General features: G+C 44.2%; 1 protein-coding gene across 1 annotated transcript in view; it reads left to right on the forward strand.

Moving 5' to 3' along the window:
- The first annotated feature begins 5,927 nt into the window (after positions 1-5,927).
- EZR (ezrin) overlaps positions 5,928-25,246 on the forward strand; it is a 49,621-nt gene continuing 30,302 nt past the window's right edge. Inside the window, exons 1-2 of the mRNA XM_026505150.4 lie at positions 5,928-6,085; positions 6,964-7,051. Of these exons, the coding sequence (XP_026360935.2) occupies positions 7,040-7,051 (12 nt within the window). The 5' untranslated portion in view covers positions 5,928-6,085; positions 6,964-7,039. The remainder of the gene's footprint in view (positions 6,086-6,963; positions 7,052-25,246) is intronic.

Consider the following 25,246-nt stretch of genomic DNA (forward strand, 5'->3'; position numbering starts at 1 on the left):
CCAAACAGCCAAAGGCCAAGTTTTATTAAGTGTGAACTTGAGGGGTTTCATCTGTCTTGCTCCCCACTGCAACCCATTGCACGACAAGAAGCAGGAGCTCAGTAAATATTTGCCGAATGACGAACATGGTCCATGCTTTATCCTAAAGCATTGCTCAAGATGTTATAAAGATGAGTTCATTCTGGAGTCAGTCCTTTAGATATTCAGTAAGACCCAGCCAGGTAACATTCATCACCTGCTACAAAAATTTGCCCTGTTAGCAAACGCCTTTTTTCTTTTTTAAATTTTAAGTGCCAAATCTCCAGTGTATACGTCAAATCTCTAGGATCCAGACATTTCAGTGCTTGATGAGATAATGCAGTCACTACGAATGCACAGGGCGCTGTGTTTGATTCAGCCCAAAAACCATTAACTGAGCTCCCATTATATGCAAGGTTCCTTTCCAGGTACTTGAGGTACTAAGACAGCAGACACTGGCCTTACCTTCAAGGAGCTCAGGCTCTGAGTAGATGGCATTCCAAGCCATCTCTGCCATGCTGGGCATTTCTAGCACATTAACCACTTTACTAAGTTAGCTTTTGAAAAAAATCAAAAAGAAAGAAAGAGAAAGAATGTCAGGATGATATAAAAATGTCAATGGTTTATATATTCTGCAACCAAACACCTGATTACCAATAATGCATTTATTTGGGAGCTAGTCACTTCTCACACACGTGGATTTTCTTTCATATAAAACATTAAACCATGCATAGAGGGGACACAAAGGAGCCCTTAGAACAAGGGCTTCTCCAGGGCAGGGAGAGGTGGGATTAACTGCTTTCTTTTTAAAAAGATCTGAAGATAATGTGATAAAATATTACCATTTGTTAAATCTGAATAGGGGGTACACAGTTGTATGTTGAATTATTTTCTGAAGATTACAACATTTTATAATTTTTACAAATTATAAAACGACATGCTTTCTGATAATACAGAGCAGACGTTTAAGCCCCTTTCCTGAGAAAACTATCATTATGGACACTCTGGCCTCGGGGCCTCTGAGGAGTGTAGAGCGGTCTGTCTCTGGGCTTCGTGATCCCAGTCGGCTATACGTGTGTTACTGTCCGTTCTGTGTAATATTTCTGCTTCTTTGCTGGCAAGCACTGTGTCTTAACTGCTGTCAGAATATCTGCACCCTCCCTTCTAATCTGCCGTGTCCTGGGAAAAGAGCTAATCGAACTTGTTAGAACCCCCACTAAAATCGGAATTAAGGGTAACACAGAAAGATTCTAAATAGATGAATTTTTAAAACATTTTCCCCCACCATTATCTGGTTTTCGATGGTGTTTTGGGCAGCTGGGATCAAGGTAAGTAATGTGTTTCCATGGTTAGCAATCCAGAGCACAGCAGTAAATTATGCTGGAAAGAAAACTAATCTGACTACACTGGCTTCAGTACTAACTAGCAGTGTTCATTCGTTTGTTCATTCAACAAATATACATTGACCATCTACTAGGTGCCAGGCCCTGTCCTAGCTGCTGAGGGCATAGCGATGAACGATTTTTGTAGGCAAGACAGAAAATAAAGACACAGAACAGCAAGGCAGAGCGGAGAGTGTTAAGTGCCCTGAACACAGGAAATCAGGTGAAGGAGCAGGGAGTGACTGGGGAGGTGGGACTTCCTGTGAGAAATTTGGGAAGAGCTCTCAGGGAAGGCAGTATTTGAATAAAGGTCCGGCTGGCAGAGACGGGGGAAGGGCATTCTAGGCAGAGAGAGCATCACGTGCGAGGTCCCTAAGCCAGGAATAGGGTTGATGCATTCACAGAACAGAAAGGCTGGGCAGCTGGAGAGGACGGAGCACAGCACCAGAGAGACTGACCACAGATGCAGGTGGAGAAGCAGGCGGGAGGTGACCTGGCGGGGCGAAGGAAGGGGTGGGACGGTTGTGCTAAAACCCACTGGCTAGGGTGTGACTTGACTTGATAACGCTCTGAAAAGGGGCTAGTAGGTCGGCTGGATTGGGTACAAGAGACAGGAGGGATGAATGGGGGAGGGGCGGTGTCAAGGGATAGAGAGGAACTCAGGCTGACTTCTAGGTTTGGGACCAAGCAACAGGGCTTGGCTGGTCTTGCTGTTTGTTGAGGAGAAGGTTGAGAGAAGGGCAGTTTTCGAAAGATCAAGAGTACTGGAGATACCAAGTGTAAAGTTGTTGCTCAGGGGAGAGGTCAGGGCTGGAAAAGTTATGTAAGCCTTGGGATCAGATGACAGGACCTAGGAAGTGAGTGGCTAAGGCCCCGGTAGGAAGTTGGGGAGAGGGTAGTGGAGAGGGGACAGAGGTAAAAACGAACCCTAAGAACAATGCTCCCAGGGAGTTTTCCCTGTGCAGAAGGCTGCTTAGGAGGATAAGATGAGGCAGAGAAGTTTGGCCCCTGGATTTAGCAAGATGAAAGTGACAAGAGAAGTTTGGGTGCAGGAGTGTGGACAATTTAATTTCTGTAGGGCTGTTTCCTCTGTGAAATGTGGGTAATGGAATACATGATATTTGAGGTCCTGTCCACTACCACATTGTACTACTTTTAAGCTGGAATTAAAAAAAAACTCATAAAATGGTCAGAGATAAGAAAAATGATAAAAGAAGCTATGTGTCTTTAGGGAGTTTACTAGTCGAAAAGTTGCATGGTCATTAATACTCTTCTACATAAAAACTCGTAAGGTTATTTATGCAAATTTTTAAACAAGCCAAGGAACCTTTAAAATAGAACACCAAGTGGCCAGAATTATTATCGGCCCCAAATTATATAAGCTGTACCATCAACACAGTACCAAGAGGCTCCTAGCTTATTGTCCTGCGAAGACCCTTCAACATTATTTCTAGACATAAGGCAGTGGCCACCAGTCTGGCCATCTGAGTTCTTAATCATACTTTGTACTTTCACCCACTGTCCTGAATTTTCACACAAGGTTACTGAGTCCTGAAAAATCACCCCAATCCTTGTTTGGCCAAGGGTACCCTGTGTATTTCCCTGTTGCCTATTCTCTGCTGAAGTGAGAGCAGCTAGAGACCGTCATACTATTTGTGAACTTTTTTTTTTTTATTGGTTGAGATAACCTGGCACCAGTGTGGAGACTGGCTCAGGGGTGATCTCACAGGAAGGCTGCCCTCAGGGGACCTGGGTGTTCTTGTCCTTGCTGCCCTGTCTAAAGCCACCAGGAGAGCCGCCCTAACTCACTTTACTATAACCTTGCCTGAAAAACTCCAAGCAATTTACCAACAGCCTTTCACCAGGTTCATGGGTAGACATTTGTATTCCCTCCTCTAGCTGAAAAATGGAAACCCTGAATGAGGAGGGAGGGAGTCGTTCAAGGTGATAGCTAGGTTAAATGAGGGCAGGGAAAGGTATCCAAGACTCCTGGCTCCAGGTTTTCTTACTTCCTTCCATGACATTGATTATCAACCGTGAACAAAATCATGACTTACAAATACATGGGGATCACTTCACAAAAGAAGCCTCAATGGAGAGGCAAGTGATATTTGTCAGGATCCGACCCACCCTGAGTCAGCTGTTCTCAAAGTTTGGTATATATCACTCACCTGGGGACTTGTTAAAGCCATGGATCCCAGGGTTCACCTGAGCCTTACTGGCCTGCGATTCCTAGAGGGGGCTACTTGAGCCATTCCAATGCACACTGAAGCTTCAGTACACTGTCCTAAGCAATTCTCATAGATGCCTTGGAATTCAGTCTTCTGTGTGTGTTAGGGGGTGGGGAGGGGGCAAAGGAGGGGTTTAAGTCCCAATGTCAGGTGAAAATAAATTAACCCTGGTAAATCCCATTAAAACACTCATAAGATACAACACAAATGTTTTCGTAGGGGAAGAAAACCCTGTAGAGTAGAATGTGAGTACGATACTTACTGTAAGACAGAGGACCGCATATGCAAACTGTGTCTCTATACTAGTTGAACTGACACGAGAAAGTGTGCCTATAAGTCAAAATTAAATGCTCCATTATATGACTCAGTGACACAAGAACACCGTGAAATATATATAATGTCCATTCTACAGACGAAGAGGTGGGAGCTCAGTCACTTTAAGAGACTTGCCCAGAAGGATCAGCATGTCGATATTGGATCCAGAATTCAGACTTAGCTCTACTTGCTCCTGAAACTTGTGATCTTTTCTTTTCATTAAGCCTTTTGAGATAACTGAAGATTCACATGTTGTAAGAATGCGAGCTTTTCATTTTGACCGCACTGCCACAGGCCAGTTCATTTTTAAGCATTCCCCTGAGGGGTAAAGTTCAGAAATGCTCCAGGAGGTCTTGGGCCACTGCTATTTTAGACAGTGTGCTATAAACTGGGTAGGATCTTAAAAAATTAGATTAGAGGCATACATTATCAGAAGAGTTGGGGACCAAAACTGGCTAATGAGGCTCTGGGCAGTGATAAGGAGGTAGAGAGAGTGTGCTAGCAGTGACAGAGCCCATCCGAACCGAACCACTGTAGGTTATTTAATATCTTTTCAGAGAGTCTTCCTACTGCAGTTACCCTCACATCTCCATTTTAATATAAAAGAAAGTCTTTTAGAAGGAACACACTTGTCAGAATACAGAAAAAGCCCTCGGGCCTCACCTGGACCTCAGCAGTGCTGTGGATCTGCAGCCGAGAGAGCGGCACGGGGGCCTACTGACAAGGGTTACCCCATCAGTGGTCTGTCCCTGGGACAGGTGAGGCATTATACTAGGAGGCCCACACTGTGCTAAGCACTTTGCATGCATTATCTCATTTAATCCCTACAAACCCATTTAGGAGGTGCTGCTAGACACATAGGGAAACTGAGTCTTATTTGTTGCTTTGCCCAAAGTCACTGGTTACTCTCTGTACCAGGAGAGGTTTACTCATTGTTCTAGACATCTTACATATACTCCCTCTAATCCTCATAATGACCCCGTGAAGTAGGTGCCGTCATTATGCCATTTCACAGATGTGAAAGCACAAGCTAGTTAAACTACTCTCTCAAGTAGGGAGTTAGCGGTGAGCCCAGGAAAGGAGTTCAGGAGACGCTTTGGTCTCAAGCATTAGCCGGCATCACAACCACCTGGAGCTCAGGAAGATACAGACTGCTGGGCCCTGGCCCGAGTTTCTGATTCCGGGGGCGATACCTGTGAATTTCCATTTCTGCAAGTTCACAGGTGACATCCGCTGGCTGCTAGTCTGCGAAGCACGCTTGAGAACCACTGCCCTGGAGTTAGCTGTCTTAATCACCATGCAACAAATCCTACTGGCCACCGAAGTACATGTGTTTTGTGGGTTTTTAAAAATTCCTCTTGCGAACCATTTGCAGAAATTATTTAAAACATTTCCCAGAATCTCTGCCTTTGGAGATTTTACCATAGTTTTGAGTTAGGCAAGTCAAACTAAACCACAATGTGTCCTTTAAGTAGAGCGTTCAGCCGTGGAGCGTTTTCTGTGCTTGTGTCCTTCTCAACAGAAACCGAAGGCAGGGGCTCCGACCACGTGCGCCGAGACACAGCGGCCCCGGGGTTCTGAGAACCCGGCCTCGTCGCGGCGCAAGGACTACAAAATGACCTGACTACGGGGGCACCCCTACTGTGGCCTCCGGCTCCTCCAGGTTTCTTTACACTTTTTTATTTCCCTCGGTCCACTGTGGCGCATACGATCGCACACCTTACATCTGCAATCAGCAGTTGAACCAAATTCGGCAAAGTGCTCCGCAAGGGCAAGGGGACAGGGGGCGAACAGGGAAAGGTCTTTGCAACGAGAGGAGGCGGGAGACGCGCCCACCTGGGTCTCCGTGGCCCTCGGCCGACGCCGGGCGGGGTGGGGTGGGGTGGAGTGGGGCTGGGCTACCGGGCGGGGGGCGCCCCGCGGGGTGGGCGTGGCGTGGCGGGGGGCGCCCCAGGGCGCCGGCAGAGGCCGCAGCCATCTTGCGCGCCGGGAGCACCTCGCAGGTCTGGCGGGCGGGGCGGTCAGGGGCGCGGCCCCGGGACCCCGCCCCGCCGAGGACTCTTGGGAGCGCGGGCCGCGGGCGCACTGCACCGACTCACAGACAGCCGGGAGCGCAGCGGTCCTTTGCAGGCGCCGCGGGTGAGCGTGGCGCGCGACCGGGGTCGGCGGGCGGAGGACCCGGGCCGAGGGGTTCGCGCCCCGAGGGGGGGGGGACAGCGGCCGGGATTCGACGACAGGTGTGGCGGGGCCGGCCCGGCGGCGGGGGAGGGGGCCGTCTGCGCGAGCCCGGAGCCGGTGGTCCCCGGGAAGAGCCGGGCTCGCCCTGCCGTCCGCCAGACTCGGGGTCCCCGGGTCCCGGGCTGGTGGCGTCCCCGTCTGGCCCTTGGCGCTTGGTTCTCTCTTTTGGCCCAAATGAGCGGCAGGTAAAGCTGAACCTACCGGTGTGGCCGCCCCTGCTGCTCCAGACCTTCCTCTTTCGACTCTGTCCCCTGGGATGCCCCTCCCGAAGTGTCCGCGGAGCCCGGGCCGCGTGGGCGCGCGTCCTGCCCGCGCCCCTCCCGCCTCGCTCGGTCCGTGGCACTCTGGCCCCTCCAGGGCGGGGACCATTTTTTAAAAGTATTTCTCAAAGGCTTGACGGTTGCGGTTTCAGCCCTGGGGCAAACGGTTGCTTCACAAAGTGAAACTTGGTGTCTGCCGGCTCCCGGCTGGCTTCCTGGAAGTCCGAGGAGTACCTCGGCGTACCGCCCCGCCCGCTTCCGCGTCCCCGAACGGGGCCCCGCGCCCCCCCTCCCCGCCGCCCACGTCTCCCCCGCGCCCCCTCCCCCGCGCGGCCGGGCCCCCTCCCCGCAGGGCCCGCCCGGCCCGCAGTAATTGCAGGTTGGGCGGTGACTCACGCCGGCGCCCGCCCGGCCGGTTCTTAAGCAGCGGCGCGCGGGGCGGGCGCCGAGTGTCGGGCCCGGCGGCGGGAGGAGGCGGCGGGCTGCTGTGCGCTCTGAAGGGCTTTCCTCTGCCTCCAGGTCCGGAGAGCGGTCTCAGCTGCTGCGGCAGAGTCGAGTTTCCAGGGGACTGAGGAAAACCCGTCAGGAACCGAAAATGCCGAAACCAGTAAGTAGCCGGCGTCGGGGCCGGTGGGATGCTTCAGGCGTTCTTTTCCAGCGGCGATACCAGGGCGACGTGTTGGGGCGCTTCTGTGTGGGACGGGGTTCTTTTGTCGACGGCGGGAGGGCGGGAATGGGCTCCCCACTGGGTCATTGGTCCTTTTGTGGAACTCTGGAAGAAAACGACCGCGGCTGCTTTTCTCTCTACGGTCTTTTTGTTTGTGAGCGCCCCCTCCCCGCCCCAGTAGTTTCTGGTCTTTTGTAAAAGAAAGTTCGGTCTGCTTGAAAAGTGTCTTCTAATGCAACTTGGAAGTTTCTTAATAAGAAAAGTTGTCCAAATGACGGGAGAGTCAGGTGGCTTCCGACGACGCCCATCAACTCAGTCCTTTCATGTGTCGGAACCAAATGCGCCCCAAATCTTCCTTTGATGCTTAAAGGGCCTCCAGGTTAGGGGGCTCCGTCGTTCTGGCGGGCAGCTTCTTTCCAGCCCGTTTTACGCCAGGCCTGGGAAGCTGTGCTCTGTTAACCCGGGAATTTGCTGGTGGCAGCAGGATTCCTATTTCGAAGTTGAGTCGTGGACTTGAATTGCAGATGAAGGAAGGCTGCCCTGCCTCTGCTCGTGCGCTCCTGGGCCACATCATAAACGTCAGCTGACTCAAGGGCCGGCACCTGCACCTCTGTCCCCTGCATCTGATTATGTTGCTCTCAGGGTTCCATTGCTGGCCAGGCCTGGGGGATACACTTTCATTTCAGTGGTGGGAACAAGGCAGGTTCTTTGTGACCAGCATTTCTTGGAAAGTTGTATGTATTTACCTGCTTTGACACAGGTGAACTGTGACTAGATGTTGGGGAGAGGATTTCATATTTTTTAATTGCTCTGAATCATGATGGAGAAAATACCTGGGTTCATTAAAAATTGCAATAAAAGATACATTCAGAATTCTAGTTTTTCAGCCTAGTTAGTGCTGTAGTCAGTGCTACTGCATTTGCTACCAGTAAATCATAGATTCTCCAAAAGGAGTTCTTGATTAATCAAGTCTTTACTGTTAAGTTAAATACATTTCTGTGTTAATATGCTGTCAGATTCAGAACCCAATATAGTTTTTGTCTAAACTACATAATTAAAATGATTCATTCGTGATGCAGAAAATTTTTTCCTACACAAAATTTCTTTCGTTTCAAACTTGCACAAGGCACCCAGGCTTTACAATGCCTGTGATGTAAAACTAGTGTAAAGGCAGCCAGTCGCTCAGGGCACAGCCCGATACAGCCTTTTGCAGAGCGGCAGTCAAGACATTACCGTAGGTATGGTTTTCTCTATTTCACTAAAAGAAAAGCAGAGTTCAGCTTTTAAGATACCACCCTGAAAAAAGGCAGTAAACCAGTTTCCTGTCACTGCTTTTCTTTCTCATTTCTCAAAATGAACTGTAATTTATTTTTACTGTAGTAAATTATACATAACATACAATTTACTATCTTAACCATTTTTAAGTGTACAGTTCAGTGGCATTAAGTACATTACCACCACCACCCATCTCTAAACTTTTTCATCTTTTGAAACTGAAACTCTCTACCCATTAAACACTAACTCCCCAGCCCCTGGCACCCACCCTTACACTTCCTGTCTCTAAGACTTTGACTACTCTAGGTCCCTCATATAAGTGGAATCGCCCAGTATGTGTCCTTTTGAGACTGGCTCATTTCACTTAGTATAATGTCCTCAAGGTTCATCCATGTTGTAGATGTGTTAGAATTTCTTCCCTTTTTAAGGCTCTCTTTATTTCTTACGGCAGGTATATTTTAATTGTATGTATAAAGGTAGATACATTTGAATGGTTGGGGTTTTGGGCTTCTACCTGATCCCTTGAATTCAGCAGGGAAAGTATTTATGATTGATAATCTAAACTGTGTCAGTGGACAACTTTATAACACAGTATGAAGTAATATTTGTTGCTTTTTCTCTTAATATTGCTTCTTGAATTACCACTTGTTAGACTGAGTGTTCACTCATTCAGCAAGCATCTGTCCTGCAAGCTGGGTGTGTAAGGCATGGATGGGTGAGATCAGGCGTGTCTTCGGGGGTCTTAGAGTCTGGAACCCGAGCCTGGACACATGCGAATGCTGAAATAGAAGCTGGAACAGTCTGCCACCAAAGAGGGAAAGAGGCTTAGGTCAAGTGCAACACAATTAGGAGGAAAACCATCCAATGGGGTAAATGGGTGGACTTTATTGAGAAGTTACCCTTCAGCTGAGTCTTGCTCGAGGGCTGTGGGTAGGATTTGATCAGCCTGGGCACTCCAAGGGAGGTACTGTTGGCTGGTTTTGCTTTTCCCACAGCTGCTTTGGGGCTCTACACATGTGTGACTTGTACACTTCCAAGGAGGATGGTTTGAGGTCTAGAAGACACCACACCCTCTGCTCAGCTGATTGTTTGGCCTTGCGGGTCCTTCTCATCTGGGAAGAGGCATAGGGGTTTGTCCAGGGAGCTGGCTCAGGAAGCAGTCCTTATGCCTGTGGTTCAGCCTAGGGTGACCTGCGGTCCCCCTTCCTCCTTTCTTATCATCACACTTGGCTTTCTTCATCGTGATAGGAAGGAGGCATAGGGTGGTAGAAAGGAAAACCACAGCAGTCAAGCTTCAGAATGATGCAAGGCCAAGCTCTCTTAAATCTTTTCTGAGTTTAGTGCTGAACTGCCTTAAGGGGCACTGGCAGGTGCTGTAACTATTCATTTCTAAAGTTTTGATGTGGAAGTTGCTAAGATAAAAGCACGTTTTTCCCTTCAGTAGGAAAACTGTGAGAGCATGTTCAAAATTCTGCTCTGTGCCAAAATTTTAAGATAATTTCTGAGATTACTTTGCCTCTCTGGGACTACATAGCCTTTTCCACTAATTTTTTTTTTTTTTTTTCTCTTGGGCATATACCCAGTGTGGAATAAGTCCTTGTTTCTTAGCTTCTTGTTGCAGGTTCCTTGTCAATAAAATGGGGCCACTGGCAGTACCTAATTCATAATGTTACATGAGACAATTAATGTCCATTAAATATTTTAACAGGCACAGGATTTACCGAATATACGGATACATTTTCCAAACCACCCCCTTCAATTGAGGAGGACACGTGGAATGTGTTTTCTGTGTATCCCTCCTTCTTGACCATGGGGAGATGGTGAATTAGATAGCTAGGATTTTCCCATGTGGTGGTGAGAAGTGCTGGCTGGGATTAGTCATTTGTCATCATCACACTGTCCGTGTAAGGCACAATGAGTCTATTTGTGCATTCAGCCATTAGTTTAGCAGGCATTTGTGTTACTCTGCTGGATGTTGAGGCTCCCAAGATGAGCAGACACAGCAATATTTCCTGTCCTCATGGATTTACAGTCTGGTGAAGGAGGGAGGCAAGGAGCATACCAGCCACAGGGAACAACTTGTGCAAAGGTCCTGTGGTGGAAGGGGGTAGGATGAATTCAGGGTTCCCAATGTGGATGAGTATGGCTAGAGAGGAAAATCAGAAGTCAGCTGTGCAGAGCCTAGTAGGCCATAAGAGGGCATTTTCAGGACTTAGCTCAGGGGGAAGCACTGAAGGATTTTGAATGGAAGTGACCTGATCAGATTCAGCTTTCGAAAGGTCACTGCAGCTGCAACTTGAGAATCACTAGGAGGGAGGAGGTGAGGTGCAGGTGTAGACTGTTGGAGTAGCCCAGGTGAGAGGTGGTAATAGCATGGACCAAGGCAGTGTGATGCAAATGGAGAGAAGTGGATTTGTTTGGAAGCTCTTAGATAGGACTTGGTGATGGATTGGGTGTGCGGGGGCAGAGGGCAGTGTAAGGCTGACTGACTTCTGGTGCCTGGGTTGCATAACTGGGTGGATGGTAGTGCCATTCACTGAGATAAGAAACCTGGAAAAGGACCAGGTGTGGGAGGAAGGGTTGAGAGTTTGGTTTGTACTTGCTGACAAATTTGTGACTGTAATTGATGAAAGGAATCCTTGCCTTCTTTCATTATCATAACTGCTGCCTCCTAAAATATATATAATCAGTATTTTTCTTAAACTACAGTACTTTTTAAATCCACATAAACTAAAAGTAAGCCAGCAGCTTATGTTTCTTCTGGGTGTGTGTGCATACTACACACACACAAAGTTAAAAGTTAGGATTAATCTAGTGCTATGTTCTCAGACATTGGCATATATAATTATCTGGGTCCCTCACAGTACTACTCAATCTCCATCTCCGTGGCTGGGTAGGCCTGGGCACTCGTGCTTTCAGTAAGCTCCCCAGATGGTTCTATTGTGCCCCCAGACTTTGGGAACTGCTGATTTCATAAGAAAGGAGCAGTTTATATATTCTTTCCCTTGGAACCCCAGCAGTGCACTGAGGCCCTCTTGATGGGGTTGATACTCGTGGTTGTGTGGGAGCAGAGACCAGAGCCTCTGGTGTGTTTAGGGGGCAGCAAAACCCAGTGTGATTCCAGAGCATTCATTCAGGAGAATGTTCTTGCAGTCTTGGGAGTGGATATACAGTTGCCTTCTTAAAGTTCCAGCTTAAATGCCATGGGTGCCATCATTGATATTTGGAATGTGGCTGTTGGTGGGGATAAAGAAGATAGCCGGATGGATATCAAACTCCAGAAAGACAAGGAGCTAAGATGTCTAATTGAATCTCTCTGATTTGAACTTCTCTCTGCAGGAGTCCAGTTGCAAAGCTTAATTTGGCAGTGACCAGTGGGCTCTCAAATTTGGGCTGTCTTTGTTTTTGAAGGGGAGAAAAAGGCAGCCATTTTCCATTGAATAGGGAAGAAAGAGATCCCATTTCTCGTTCCTCAGTTTCTCTCCTGGCCTTCCACAATGGCCTCTCTTGTTAGTTACTGTCTTAAGTAGTAATGTGATTTGTAACCAAAAAAAAAATTTTTTTTTAAGATTTTGTTTATTTATTTGACAGAGAGACAGCCAGCGAGAGAGGGAACACAGCAGGGGGAGTGGGAGAGGAAGAAGCGGGCTCATAGCAGAAGAGCCTGATGTGGGGCTCGATCCCAGGACTCGGGGATCACGCCCTGAGCCAAAGGCAGACGCTTAAAGACTGCGCCACCCAGGCGTCCCTGTAACAAAAATTTTAATCAGTTTACGATTACTTACAATTTAGGAAAGGAAAACAATATTGCTATTGAATTATAATTATTTTTCTTTATTTTACTTAAACTTCTGGGTATCTTTGAAAATTTGAAGATTCTTAGAATGATTCAGTATATGCCTGCTTTCTTAGAGTATTCAGACAGTTCACCTCTAATCGAAGCAATAAAATTCACAGTCTGCTTTCAAAATCAGTGAATGCATTTTGAGTTATTCCTTTATATTTTATTTGATTTCAGTGGTAACTACACTTGGGAGTCCCAAACCACTCCAATTAGTTTTTTAGTTTGTTTTGCTTTTTGTTGTTGTTGGCTTTTTTTTTTTTTTTTTTAAGGTAGGCTCTATTCCAGCGTAGAGCCCCAGTTTGGGGCTCAGTCTCATGACCCTGAGATCACAACTTGAGCTGAAACCCAAGAGCCACCCAGGCGCCCACCGCCAGTTTTTAATGTAAGCTTTAAATGTGTGGTTGCCACTACTAATACGAAATATTTATTGAAGAGACCAGAAGGTTGCATTATTTTCGTTCTAAGAGACGTATCATTCGTGCCTGTAACTAAAGAATCTTTTTTTTTTTTTTTTAAGATTTTAGTTGAGAGAGAGCAAGTGGGGAAAGGGCAGAAGGAGAGGGAGAAGCAGACCCCCCACAGAGCAGGGAGCCCGGGGACCATGACTTGAGCTGAAGGCAGACACTTGACTGAGCCACACAGGTGCCCCAAGAATAAAGCTCTTTATTTAGTAATCTCTACACCTAACATGGGGCTCGAACTCAGGACCCTGAGATCAGGAGTCATGCGCTCTTCTGACTGAGCCAGCCAGGCACCCCTAGTTGTGTTGTGTTGTTTTTTAGGAAAAAAATTATGCTATAATGTGACTTAGAGACTTTTGAGTAAAAATGCTTAATATATAATGTACATAATTTTCCCAAATAAAAATGCAAAGCCATGTAAAGAATAGTTTCATAATTTAGTATTATACTTTGGCAAGCCATCTAGCTTCTAAGAACCTCAGTTTTGTTATCTATAAAATGGGAGTAAAGTTTTTCAGTGAAGAGAATTCTACATAAAATAAACAGACAAAGCTTGTGCCTATGAAGTCCAGATAATTTATCTCCAGATGCTGTCTGCTTTGTGTATGTCTTGTGTACATTTTTTTCCTGGAAACTTGCTTTACAAACATTTAAGTTTAACAGGTAGCTAAAACTAAGGGTTTTAGTTTCCAAGTTGCTATTAACCAGGTAAAGTTTGTCACTGGGCCTAAGAAAAACAGCAGTGTGAAATGTTTTGGGTTATTTAGTGAAAGGGAACACTTGTACCTCTATCTCTTTCTCATCCTCTATGTCTTCTAGTTGTCGGAATTCCCTGGGAGGTCATATTGGTTCCTTCCTTATTCATCGAAGCCCTGTTTTATGCCATTACATTCTAGTAAGATTGTTGTCATTAAGGGATTCTCAATCTAATAGGGGAGTCAGATATGTAAGCAAAGAATTACAATGCAGTATAATAAGTATGATAATAGAGGTGCATAGGGAAGAAGATTAATAAGAGTGCCCTGGAGAGCTAGGGAAGGCTTCCCAGCCAGTGAGATACTTGGGTAGGTAGGTGCCCAGGAGTCACCAGTACACAAGAGGAGAGGGGTATTTAAGGCAACAGCAGTCGGTGATGTGTTCTATTTTCCTTTGATTGTGAATCACAGTCCGTCCTCTAGGCTCTCGTAAGTATCTATAGGTAAATGGTGATACTGGTGCAAACAACATGGAAGCTTCATTAACATAATAATGATCTTTTTAATGTAACGTATTTGACAAATCAAACCTTACAAGCAAAATGGAAATTTCCTGACCTTGACCCGGCTTTTATTGATAACAGAAAGGAATAGATCTCGCCTGCAGATCAAACTGTAATAGCAAGTATAGCAGATTTTGCTTACCTTTTTGTTGACTTTGAAAACACTTTGCACATTCTGTTTTTTCTATTTTTGCCTGAAAGTCAGTTTTAGAGTGTCTATATCAAGAAATTGTCATCAGATATTATTGTAAATAATTGTTTTTACTTTAGGATGGTATAGGCCAAGGCCAAATCTGGCTGTGACCAGTTTTTGTAGGGGCTGCCAGCTAGGAATGGATTTTACATTTTTAAAGGGTTGTTTAAAACAAAAGAACAGTAATTTGCAACAGGCACCCAAATGGCCCCCAAAGCCTAAAATATTTATGTGGCCCATCACAAAAAAATTTTACGAACCCCTGCTTTAGGATAAAAATAATTACTGTTAAATATGTTATCTTCATATATATATTTTATGACTAAGCTAATAATATTTCCAAGCAGATACACACCAGTTGTTCCAATTTTTAAAAATTTCTAATCAAAGAACAAATAATCTGCTAGCCAGTATTAGGTGCATCACAGGCTATGAGCCTGGACAGGTATCGGGAAAGCTGTCATCACCTGGGAGCAGGCATGGTTGGTGTTGAGGTAATATTTTAAACAAGGCTGGTGCTGGCGCAGGTCTTTGTTTTATAGAGAAAGTGGTAGTATCTTGTGTCACACTTGCCAAGCCATTGTATAATGACAGATCTCTGGCGCATGGTAAAAGAAAGCAATTTGTATCTGATATTTGAGTTGAAAGGAGAAGGTTACATAAATGAGTTGTTTTTTTTTTATCACTGACAATTTGAAATTAACTTTTAACCAACCTGTAGTCTGTGTGTGAATTTCTGACTGGATGGCTTTATAATTCAATCCCTAATTTAGACCGCTCCATCTAAAATAGAACCCCCTTCACTGTCCACTCTTTACTACCCTGCTTTATTTCACTTAATAGAACTTAATTCTACCTTTAACAGTGTTAGATACTTAGGTTTGTTTTTGTGGGGGTCTTTTGTTTTTTGTTGTTGTTTTTGGGTTTTTTTTTTTTTTTTTTTGAGTTTTTTGAGTTTTTTTTTTTTTCTTTACTAGCCATAAAGCGAGATGCAAAGCGGTTAAAAAAAAGAAAAACACCACTACCGGCTTCAAGAACAAACTTACAGTTCTTGTTTTATTGGCTTGATTAAATTATTGCTTTATTGGTATGTGAACATGCCTGCCTCTTAGAGGGTATTCTGGGGCGAGCTTCTCAACCTCCCTGTGCCTGCCCCTTCACCTCTAAAACACTGTCCAGGGGATCTATCATAAAGGTTCTGCTGAGGCCAGGCAGGACAGCCCAGCACCGAAGCTCCTGACTCTCTGTCACCCCAGAGGATGGAATACATGTAGAGGGACTCTACTTGCACTACTAAATTCTAATCTGATTAAAAGCTTTTGTCTCATGATGGGCATTCTTTTTTCTAACTTAGCCTAATGCAATAGAATTTACCTTCTTGTCCTTTTGCTCCCAGATGGAACATCACCCCCATCCCTCTCTAACATTCATTTGTTCATTAACAAATAGAGTACCTGCTGTGTGCCAGGTTCTTAGCTCCTGGGAGTACACTGGTGAACAAGTCCCTAACATAAAGTCAGGGAGTGATAGCAGCACTGCTGTTGGTTTTCATCCAGGCTTTGCCCAGAGGTAGAGGTACTTTTTATTCTCTTACTCCTTGTTGGGTGAAGAGTTAAACGACTGGGCAGAGCGACCTTATGACTGGGCAGAGTGTGGTTTGCTTTTGTCTGTTTTGTTGTTGTTTGGTAAGTCACTCTTGTACTGGACAGGGAGCCCCAAGGTATTTCTCTAAGAACTTGTTTTCAAATAGGTTTGATGATAAATCATCATTTGCCATACCCACGTAGATTTTTCCATCATTTCTCAGGCATTGAGATTCAGGGAAATTAATTTTTTTTGAATAATATTTTGGCTATTGCACCATTACTCCATGTATAGATTTCCTGTAAAATACATCTTAGAGGAGATCTGGCTGTGTTCATTATGTTTTTAAAGAGAAAATTGAACCACAAATCACTTGGTAAAAGCTTAGAACATAAATACAATATTGGAACCACCTCTTATTAATGAAAATGCATAATGTATATTAGTATAGTATTTTTGTTGAGGTGTTTCATTGCCTTGATTAAATAATTACGAATGTTGCTTCTTGTTGTTCAAGTACCTGCTTACATAATACATTGCTATTTGGGTGAGACTCTTAAGTGGGACTTAGATGGGGAGATAAGGTGGGGAAAACTTGATGTTTGTTAAGAAACTGGCCAAACAGGGCAGTTTGGAAATACTGTGTGATGACAAGGCTGCAGAGGGCATGACACAATTTGAACAATTTAACTGTAAAAAGATTTTTTTGAGACAATGGGGGATAATTGAATATTGACTGAATTTTAAGTATTAAAATGATAGTGGTGTGGTGGGTGTATAACATACACACACATATTCAGAGTTCTTTAGAGCTACATACTGAAGTTTTTGCCATTGAAATGATCCTAGGGCAGCCTAAAATATGCCAGCATAAATGAATGAATGAATGAATGAATGAAAGAAAGAAAGAAAGAAAGAAAGAAAGAAAGAAAGAAACTGGTGGGAAAAATAGATGAATCAAGAATGTTAGGAAGTTAATGGCGTCCAGCTGGGTTCTGAAAGTACAGGCGGGGTGGGGGTGGGTGTCTGTACTCTCTACTTTTGTGAATGTTCCAAATTTTACAAAGGAGAGTTTGTTTTTTAAGAGCACATTATAGGGGTGAAAGGGAAAGATGCCGTCATTTTCCAAATGGCCAAACGCTTGAGTGTGACGGGAGGGCAAGTGGGAAGGGACGTCTCTGCCCTGGGATCTGGAGCCCCAGGCTGGAGCCTGAGAGCCCTCCCGGGTCCTGCCGACTGCTTTGCACGGATCCCTGAGTGGACGTGGTTTCTTGGGAGAGCTTTGGTGTTCTGATCAGATGAGTGCCTGATACAACCCCAGATCGGACCGTCTCGCCTCCCACATACGTTCTTTATTCAAGGGGACCTCCAGTCAAAATGCAGTTGATTGGAAAACACACAGAACTGTTTGTTCCCAGCTAGTTCCACTGTTACTCTGTATTCCCACGATGGGGGGGGGGGGCGGTGGTTATGCAGTGCCCCCGTGCCCTGACTGGAAATAGGTCATCGCCTCAATGGCAGCTTTTGCGGAGCTGAAAATTGGAAGTGGGCATAACAAAGCGTGGGGCATTCTGGGGCGGAGTTTTGTGCAGCCCTTTGGAGGCTGGCTTGCCTTCCGCTCTGGGGCCGTGGGTGCGAGGGAGGGGCGCAGACGGGGGCACCAGAGGGAGACCTGAGCTGCCTGAGCAGGGGGCTGTTAAGTGCCCCCCCCCCCCCCCCCCCCCGCCGCCGCCCTCACTCCCACTAATTATTTTCAAACTTGTAATCCGTCCTGGATCTGACATACTGGATCTCAACCAAGTATAAATTGAGAAGAGTTTGTTTTGTTTTGTTTTTTTAACTTAGTATAATTTCAGAAACCCTGGGCGGTTTAAAGTAACTTTTAAGTGTTGAAGTTTGCTTCTGTAAGCGAATTTTTGTAAGCTTACTGATTTAATCCGGATTTTTTTTTTTTAAAGCTGTTAGGGTCTTGCTCTCTTATTTTTGAAGATGGCAAAAGCCAGCATTACAGGAGAAATGTTATGTAACACAAAATATTACTATACATGTGATCTTTTTTTTTTTTTTTAAGATTTTTTATTTTTAAATCTCTACACCCAAACGTGGGGCTCAAACTCACAAACCCAAGGTTGAGTTGCATACTCTAGGGACTGAGCCAGTAGCACATGTGATCTTAACCAGGGACAAAGATTTATCAAAGAAACGGCACAAGATTTAAGGTACGATTTATCTTACTGCTTGGACATTTCCATTCTTTGATAGGCTTTCCCCCCCACCAGGTTAGAAATGAAAAACCCTTCAGAGACTTCTAACTTTACAAAGAAAACAGTACATTCCAGGTGGGTAGTGAAGTCTAATCTATAGGCCTTTAATTTCCTGTATTTTATGAGCCTAGAATTAAAAATCATTGCAGCAGGTGATAGCCATCTTAGCCCTGTCCATTTTGTCTTTTATGGGATCCTAAGTTTGTGGATATAATTAACCTCCCTTTTCAGTGAACTAAATTGGTGCTGAAGTATGTATGACACATCTAGCAAAACTGAAATCACATGTTACAGAATCAAGACTTCACAAGCCTATTAGCTGAAGAGAAAGTGACCTTGGAATGGGGAGAAAAGAAGGGTGTAGACAGCATGTGTGTTTCTGGAAAGAAATCGTTTCTTTTGTGGAATGTTACATTCTTTGATCGTTTCTTCCCCTCTCCTAGGTCAGATGTCAAAGCATGGTAGCTAGTTTCGTGCCCATACTAAATCTACATGTAGAGTATACGTCATTCCTAATGTAAAGTTGGTTCCTACCTAGAGACTGTCAAAAAAGCTGTGCATTCTTTAAAATGCCCAGCTAGTAGGTATGAGGAATATGATTTAAATGCCCCCCCCCCCCAGTATGCCTCTGCAACACAAGTAGATGAAACTTGGGTGAGAGTGATGACCCTTTCATTTGTCAGATGTCTGGAAAGCTTTCTTCCTGCCTCAGTTCCCTCTTTCTAGAAGCCGAGCCTGAGCCCATGAGCAGTGGCGAGGGCTCGGCATGAAATGTTCCCAGCCCCGTGTTCAAGTAGAGGGAACTGACCTTTTTAATGGGGCTGCTCAGAAAAAGTTCCTTTCTAACTCTGAGGTTGTGATTTTCTCTGGTTATAATGACTACAAACAGGACTGGTTTGTCGGCTTTTTGTATGCAGTCCTGCCTGACAGGAAGTGGGTCTGGGGGCAGGAAGTGGCTTACTTTCAGAGGCAGAAAGAGCCATTTAGAAAGACCTGGGGTTTCATTACATGCTCCTGAAATTCTGTGATGGATATTAGTTGATCTGGGCTCTTCCTTTAATATCTATATACTTTTACATCATTTTCAACCTGGAATTTGGAACAAAGTTTTCAGTTCAGAATTTAAAACCATTGACTTATATTGGCAGACACTAAGTATAACATTTAAGAGCCATATAAATATAAACAAATGTTTTTAGTAGCTGATTATTAGAAGTTGAGGCAGTTGCATACACCTTTCTGGGCCTGTTTCCTCAGCCTTTAAAAGAAAATGGTTGGGGCGCCTGGGTGGCTCAGTCAGTTAAGCATCTGCCTCTGACTCGGGGCGTGATCCCAGGGCCCCTGAGTTGGGCTCCCTGCTCAGTGGGGAGCCTGCTTCTCCTCTCAGTCTCCCTGCCTGTGCTCGCTCGCTCTCTCTGTTAAATAAATAAATAAATAATCGTAAAAAAAATAAAAAGAAAAGAAAAAAGAAAGAAAGTGGTTAGAGAGGATTACTTTTCCCCTCTCACCAAGCAGTACCCACTTAGAATCAGCCTACAAAATAGTTGGACCTTGTCACTACTTTAGTTGTTAACAACATGTACATTTCTATAACATAAAAATGATATAACATGTAGATACCTGAAACATCAAAGTTCTTTGGAAATCCCAAGACCCAGCTTTCATGTTAATGCCCTGCCCTATTTTAGTTATTTATTTTTTAAAGATTTTATTTATCTATCTATCTGAGAGAGGCAGAGTTTGTGAGAGCGTGGGAGCTCGCGCACACGTGCGCCTGGGAGCACATGAGCAGGGGGGAGGGGCAGAGGGAGAGGTAGACTCTTCACTGAGCAGGGAGCCTGACCTGAGCCAAAGGCAGATGCTTACCTGACTAAGCCACCCAGGCGCCCCAGTGCCCTGCCCTATTATTGGCTGATGCACATTGAGAATTTAATTTTAGGAGAGTTAAGAAAGGTGGCGAGGAGTATGTAGTGTTTACTTTTGTGATTAAGTTACCTTCAAAATTCCTTAACGTGATACTGAATTCTTTGTTAATATGAGGTAGGCGTCTACCCTATGGTGTCACAACGCTCTTGGAGTAGGAGGCAGTGGCCTGGCATACCCACCCCCATAATTCCATTTTAAAATTTAAACTCACATTTCCTAAAACTAAGGACTGTGCTTAACCTGAACTGAGAAGCTCGACTTACAGCTCCTTGGTTTATAATGGAGTTGAGCTGCCTCATTTGTCATTGAACTCTGTGGTTATGACCTTACTTTTCACCTGGGCGGATGCTGACCAGTGACTGCTTTTTTACACCCCCATCTAGAAGGAATAGGAGGGGAGGGTACTGGATTGCTTTAATCCAGAAGGATAATGACCCAGCCTGAGGTTGTGGCTTCTTGGTTTCTTGATAGATACTCCCTATGGGACATTCTCAGTCTTCCATTAACTGTTAGCATCAGCCCACAAGTAGCCAGGTTTAAATTGTCCTGCTGGGGAAGTGACCACCATCACCAGGAATGGAATATCTGGAGCTGTGTGATGGGCACCAGGAGACCAGAGAACAGCCACCAGCAACATCAGCCAGTCCTCTGTGACTTTCAGTACTTCATATTCCCAGGAATAGTGGGACCACCCATCCATGATTCCTAGGAAAGTTATGGGAATTACTGAGAACTGTGGGTCAGCACTTTGACCTCTGTAGAAGTGCTATATAGTTGTTGGTTATCGGAGTTGTTACAAGTGGACTCCTGTCAGCCCTAACATTTGATGATTTTATTATTCCTATTACTAGGCAATAAAAGTCTAGTATATTGTCCAAATTTTGTATAACTATTTGAAAACTTTATCAGAACATGAGCCTTATTATATCTATTCTACCCATCCGTCTTCAGTGGTTTGTGGTGCTACAGACAAAACGGTGAGACACAGAATTTTTACTGAACTGCCTGACCGTTTTTGTTCTAATTAATTCCAGACTTTTACATTTTCAAAGCTAGGTGACCAGTTTTCTTTGGCATCTGAAAATTTTCCTGTGCCTAACAGTCAAGCCAGTTTGTTCACCACCACTCTCAGTTTCTTTAATCTTGAAAGAGAAGAGCGTATAAAATGATGTAATTGGATATAGTTTGAATGTAAGATACAGAGGAGCTTGAAAGAATAGCAATATTGTTAAGTCATTATCCACTGATCTACAGATTCGCCATTAACAGTATCTTATTAATGAGATGTATTTATACTGTTATTTCCATGTTCTGGAAAGGTCAATAAACCTCAAGAAGTCTGGTGTTAAGAGATAGCACTTAGACATGTATCTCTGGGATTTTAAACTTTGAGCCCAGCCTGCTCTGGGCGTGTGGTGACACGTGGCTGCTGCTGGTGGTGGGAACACGTTTAAGTAGGGACTCCTGCCTCCTCTGCTCTGAGGACCCGTGGTGTTGGTGCCCGTGCCATATCAGGTCACTGTGGCCTTACTCCATTTAATGCAAAATCGTATTTTAAGGACCTCGTTTCTATTTTACTTGTCTTCTCTGTTTTGCTGTTTTGGTAAATACCTTCCCGTAGCAACATGTTGGTTTTACTTTTGGCCTCTATTCTGAAAAGAATGGTGTACAACAACAGGGTGGCTTCTGGACTGTCTCTCTTGAATAAAAGTTGGGATCTTCTAAATTATATGCTTATTAGAAACTATAACAATGTAAAATATGGTCAATGGATTTCCAGTGGCAACTACTTCTGTATAATTTTGTTGTTTATATAAACATTGTTACTGGGAGCAGCAGTGCCCATTTAACTAAGACAAACATGTTACATCATAGGCAGAAACAAAGTTTCTTTTAAATAGTAGCCTTCACTTTGACCCCCTAAAAAGGGCTGGTGATATGGAAGAAGAGCTAAAAAATAAAATCCACTTGCCTTTGTGGCTTTCCAACTTTGCCTTCCTTGGCTGAATTCATGTGTCTGCATTTCTGTGCTAAGCTGATTAAGGTTTGCTAAGTTAATGGTAATGTTTTATAGAAGTTAGTTACTTGTTAGCCAGCCATTGTGAAAAATGATCACTGCATGTCATAGCTGATGTTACGATTTATCAAGTTGGAGTCTTGTTTATAATAACTTGATTTTTATCTTAAAGATAAGATCAGGATCCAGAGAGACTACCAGATAGGGGGTCCGTCTGTTGGGATATGGAGTATTTGGGATATGCAAGCATAAGTCTGTAACTGTACTCTAGTTCTAGTAAATGAAAATTTAGTAAAGTGTTTTCACATAATGGATTATAGTGACAATAAATGCATTAATTTTGCCAAAAGGCCGTGAGGCTTTTTGTGTGTTCAGGATAGTAATCTCTTTCCCTGATGAGCACAGTGGCTATCCCGGGGTGGCCTCACCTGTGAGCTTGGGAGAGCTGTAGACTTATGGGCTCCATCCCAACTACTGAGTCAGCTTTTCTGGGCCCCATTGTGTCAACAAGCTCTTTAGGTGATTCTTCTGCATGTTCAGGTTTGGGAACCACTGCCTCGGAGGAGCACTGAGGGCCCCGGGAATAGTTACAAGGTGCGGCTGGCTGGATTTCCTAAACCATTCCTAAGTGACACCAGACTTCATAAAACATGTCTGATATTGCCACGTTTCTTTGTGCAGCAATGGACAGGGCTCTGGGGGCATTTATGTTAATCCAGGAAAGTCTAAAATATAAAGGTAGTATTCATTAAATGTGTGTGTGTGTGTGTGTGTGTGTGTATGTGTATGTACTTAAATTGAGTGCTGACTGGCTATAACGTGCTCGGCACCGTTGAAATTAAATGTGGAATGGAAGACTCAGCCCCTACTTAAAAATTAGGGAAAGATCATGATTTACTTGAGAGAACCCTGAACAAGAGCCTGAGTTCTCACCTCTGCTCCTTGGTGGGACAGCTGTCAGCTGTCTTCCCTCATTTGTGAAGGAGTCAGCTAGAATTCATGGTGGCTGGAGTACTGCTGGCTTCGGGAGAGTAAGTGTGGGAGAGAGTAGGAGTCAGTGTTTTCTACTGTGTTCACGTCAGTTTGTTTGGCAACTGGGACCTTCTTCCTGAAAACAGAATATTTTCATTTACAACTAAAAACAGTAAACTTAGGGACGCCTGGGTGGCTCAGTCGTTAAGTGTCTGCCTTAGGCTCAGGGAGTGATCCCGGGGTCCTGGGATCAAGCCCCGCATCGGGCTCCCTGCTCGGCTGGGAGACTGCTTCTTCCTCTCCTACTCCCCGTGCTTGTGTTCCCTGTCTTGCTGGCTGTCTCTCTCTGTCAAAATAAAACAAAACAAAAAAACCAGTAAACTTAAATTGAATTTTAGTTTTTAAGAATTTTTTGAGTTGTCTGGCTTGCTTAGTCAGTGGAGCATGTGACTGTTGATCTTGGTTGTGGGTTCGGGCCTCACATTGGGTATAGAGATTACTTAAAAATAAAATCTTTTAAATAAATCATTTTCTTCTTTGTTTCCTCCTAAAGAATTTTTATTCTTATCAATTTGAATACCAAATTGACTAGTTCAATGACATTGTTTTCCAGCTGTTTCATATTTTTACAATCACTAAAGCAACATGGACCTAGTTACTAAAATATTCAACCCAAATGTCCATTAGCTGACGAACGGGTAGACAGAAGCCATGTATCCATACAGTGGAATATTGTTTGGCAATAAAAAAGGAACAAAGCACTAGGCTATAACGTGGATGAATCTCACAAACATGCTAAGTCACAAAGGCCACATGTTTATAAGAAGTGTTGAGAATGGAAGTCTGTGGAGACAAAAAGTAGATTGGTGGTTCTCAGGGCTGGGGAGGAGGAGTATTGGGAGGAGTGACTGCTAATGAGCACCAGGTTTCTTTTAGGGGAATGAAATGTTCTAAAATTAGATAGTGGTGCTGGTTGCATAACTCTGCTGAAAACCACTGAATTGCACGTTTTAGATGGGTGAATTGTGTGTAAGTTATATTTCAACAAAGCTGTTATTAAAAAAGAGCACATAATGACTCAACATGAAAATCAAAATACAACAGTCTATAATTATTCAGTTACGTAAACCAAAATAGCATCTCAGAAAACTGTTACAACTCATTTATTATCTGTTGTGAGAATTTTTCCTTGTCCCACTCCCCTGCTTCCCCCATTTGTGGGAGATCGTTTACTCCATCTACTTCCTATCAGAGCATTTCTAAGTATTTGAAATGTCTTATCCAAATATTTGAAAGCTGTTGGAAGTTGCTGAAGTGGCACCTTTGGAAGAGGACTGGAATGTTGGAAAACAGCGTTGACATTTTTAAGTGATTATGAAAGGTCAAGCTCTCAGTGTAATCTTGGTGGTGCTTGGATAGTTCTATGGATAGTTCTACTCAGACTAATTTTTGAGTAAATGTAGGTGTGATAGTATTGGGACTAATCTGTTAGCACTGAATCCACTGCTTGAAATTCAAACATTCAAATGCAATCATTTGTATTTCCCTATTTTTAAATGGTTTTCCTGCTTCTTAAGTACGTAGGAAAATCACTGTAAACTTTCTTTCCCCCTGCAGTATTCTGGCTACAAAAATGAGATCTGATTGCCTTGTCTGTGGAGACATACCCGCTTGCTTGCCTGTAAAGTTTGTGGAGGAATTGGTCTTTTGAATGTTTCCTTCTTGTTTTGGTCTTTAGTACAGTATGAGTTAATTCTGTAAAAAGTGTGATTAGAGAGGTAATCTTATACCAAGTTTTTTTTTTTTTTTTTTAAGTATCTCAGAAGGAAACGGGCACTTCCCAAAGGAAAAATTGCATGACGAGATTTATTTACTAAAACAAGGGAAAGAATTGGGAGGTAATTGGATGCCCAGAACTCAGCAGTCACACATGGGTTAGAAGTAAAACACAGTATTTCATTGTCATCTCTTTTTCACATCTCTGACTCTTAGAAGGCATTTTAGATACTATTTTGATCAAATTAAACTGGGAAGATGCTGAAATACGTTTTCCCTACTGGTCCTTTGGGATATTCTGTGGAAGAAACTTCTGTGGGTAGAATGGTCCCGGGGAATCCTGACTAGGACAGCATCCTGGGATTTCGTGACAAAGACATTAACACAGCAAGAACACTCAGAAGTCTTTCTGTTAAAGAAAAAGGAAACAGAACCAACCTTAACTTATGTGACCTCAAAATAACCCCCTTTGTATCACCTCTTTGTCCCTCTCCCTGGGAAGTTCAGAGGATGTTCGAGAGAACTGCACAGCCACTGACTTGGATGGTGTCAGAAGCCACTCAGA

The sequence above is a fragment of the Ursus arctos genome, unplaced genomic scaffold, assembly GCF_023065955.2.
Source record: "Ursus arctos isolate Adak ecotype North America unplaced genomic scaffold, UrsArc2.0 scaffold_13, whole genome shotgun sequence".
Taxonomy (NCBI): Eukaryota; Metazoa; Chordata; class Mammalia; order Carnivora; family Ursidae; genus Ursus; species Ursus arctos.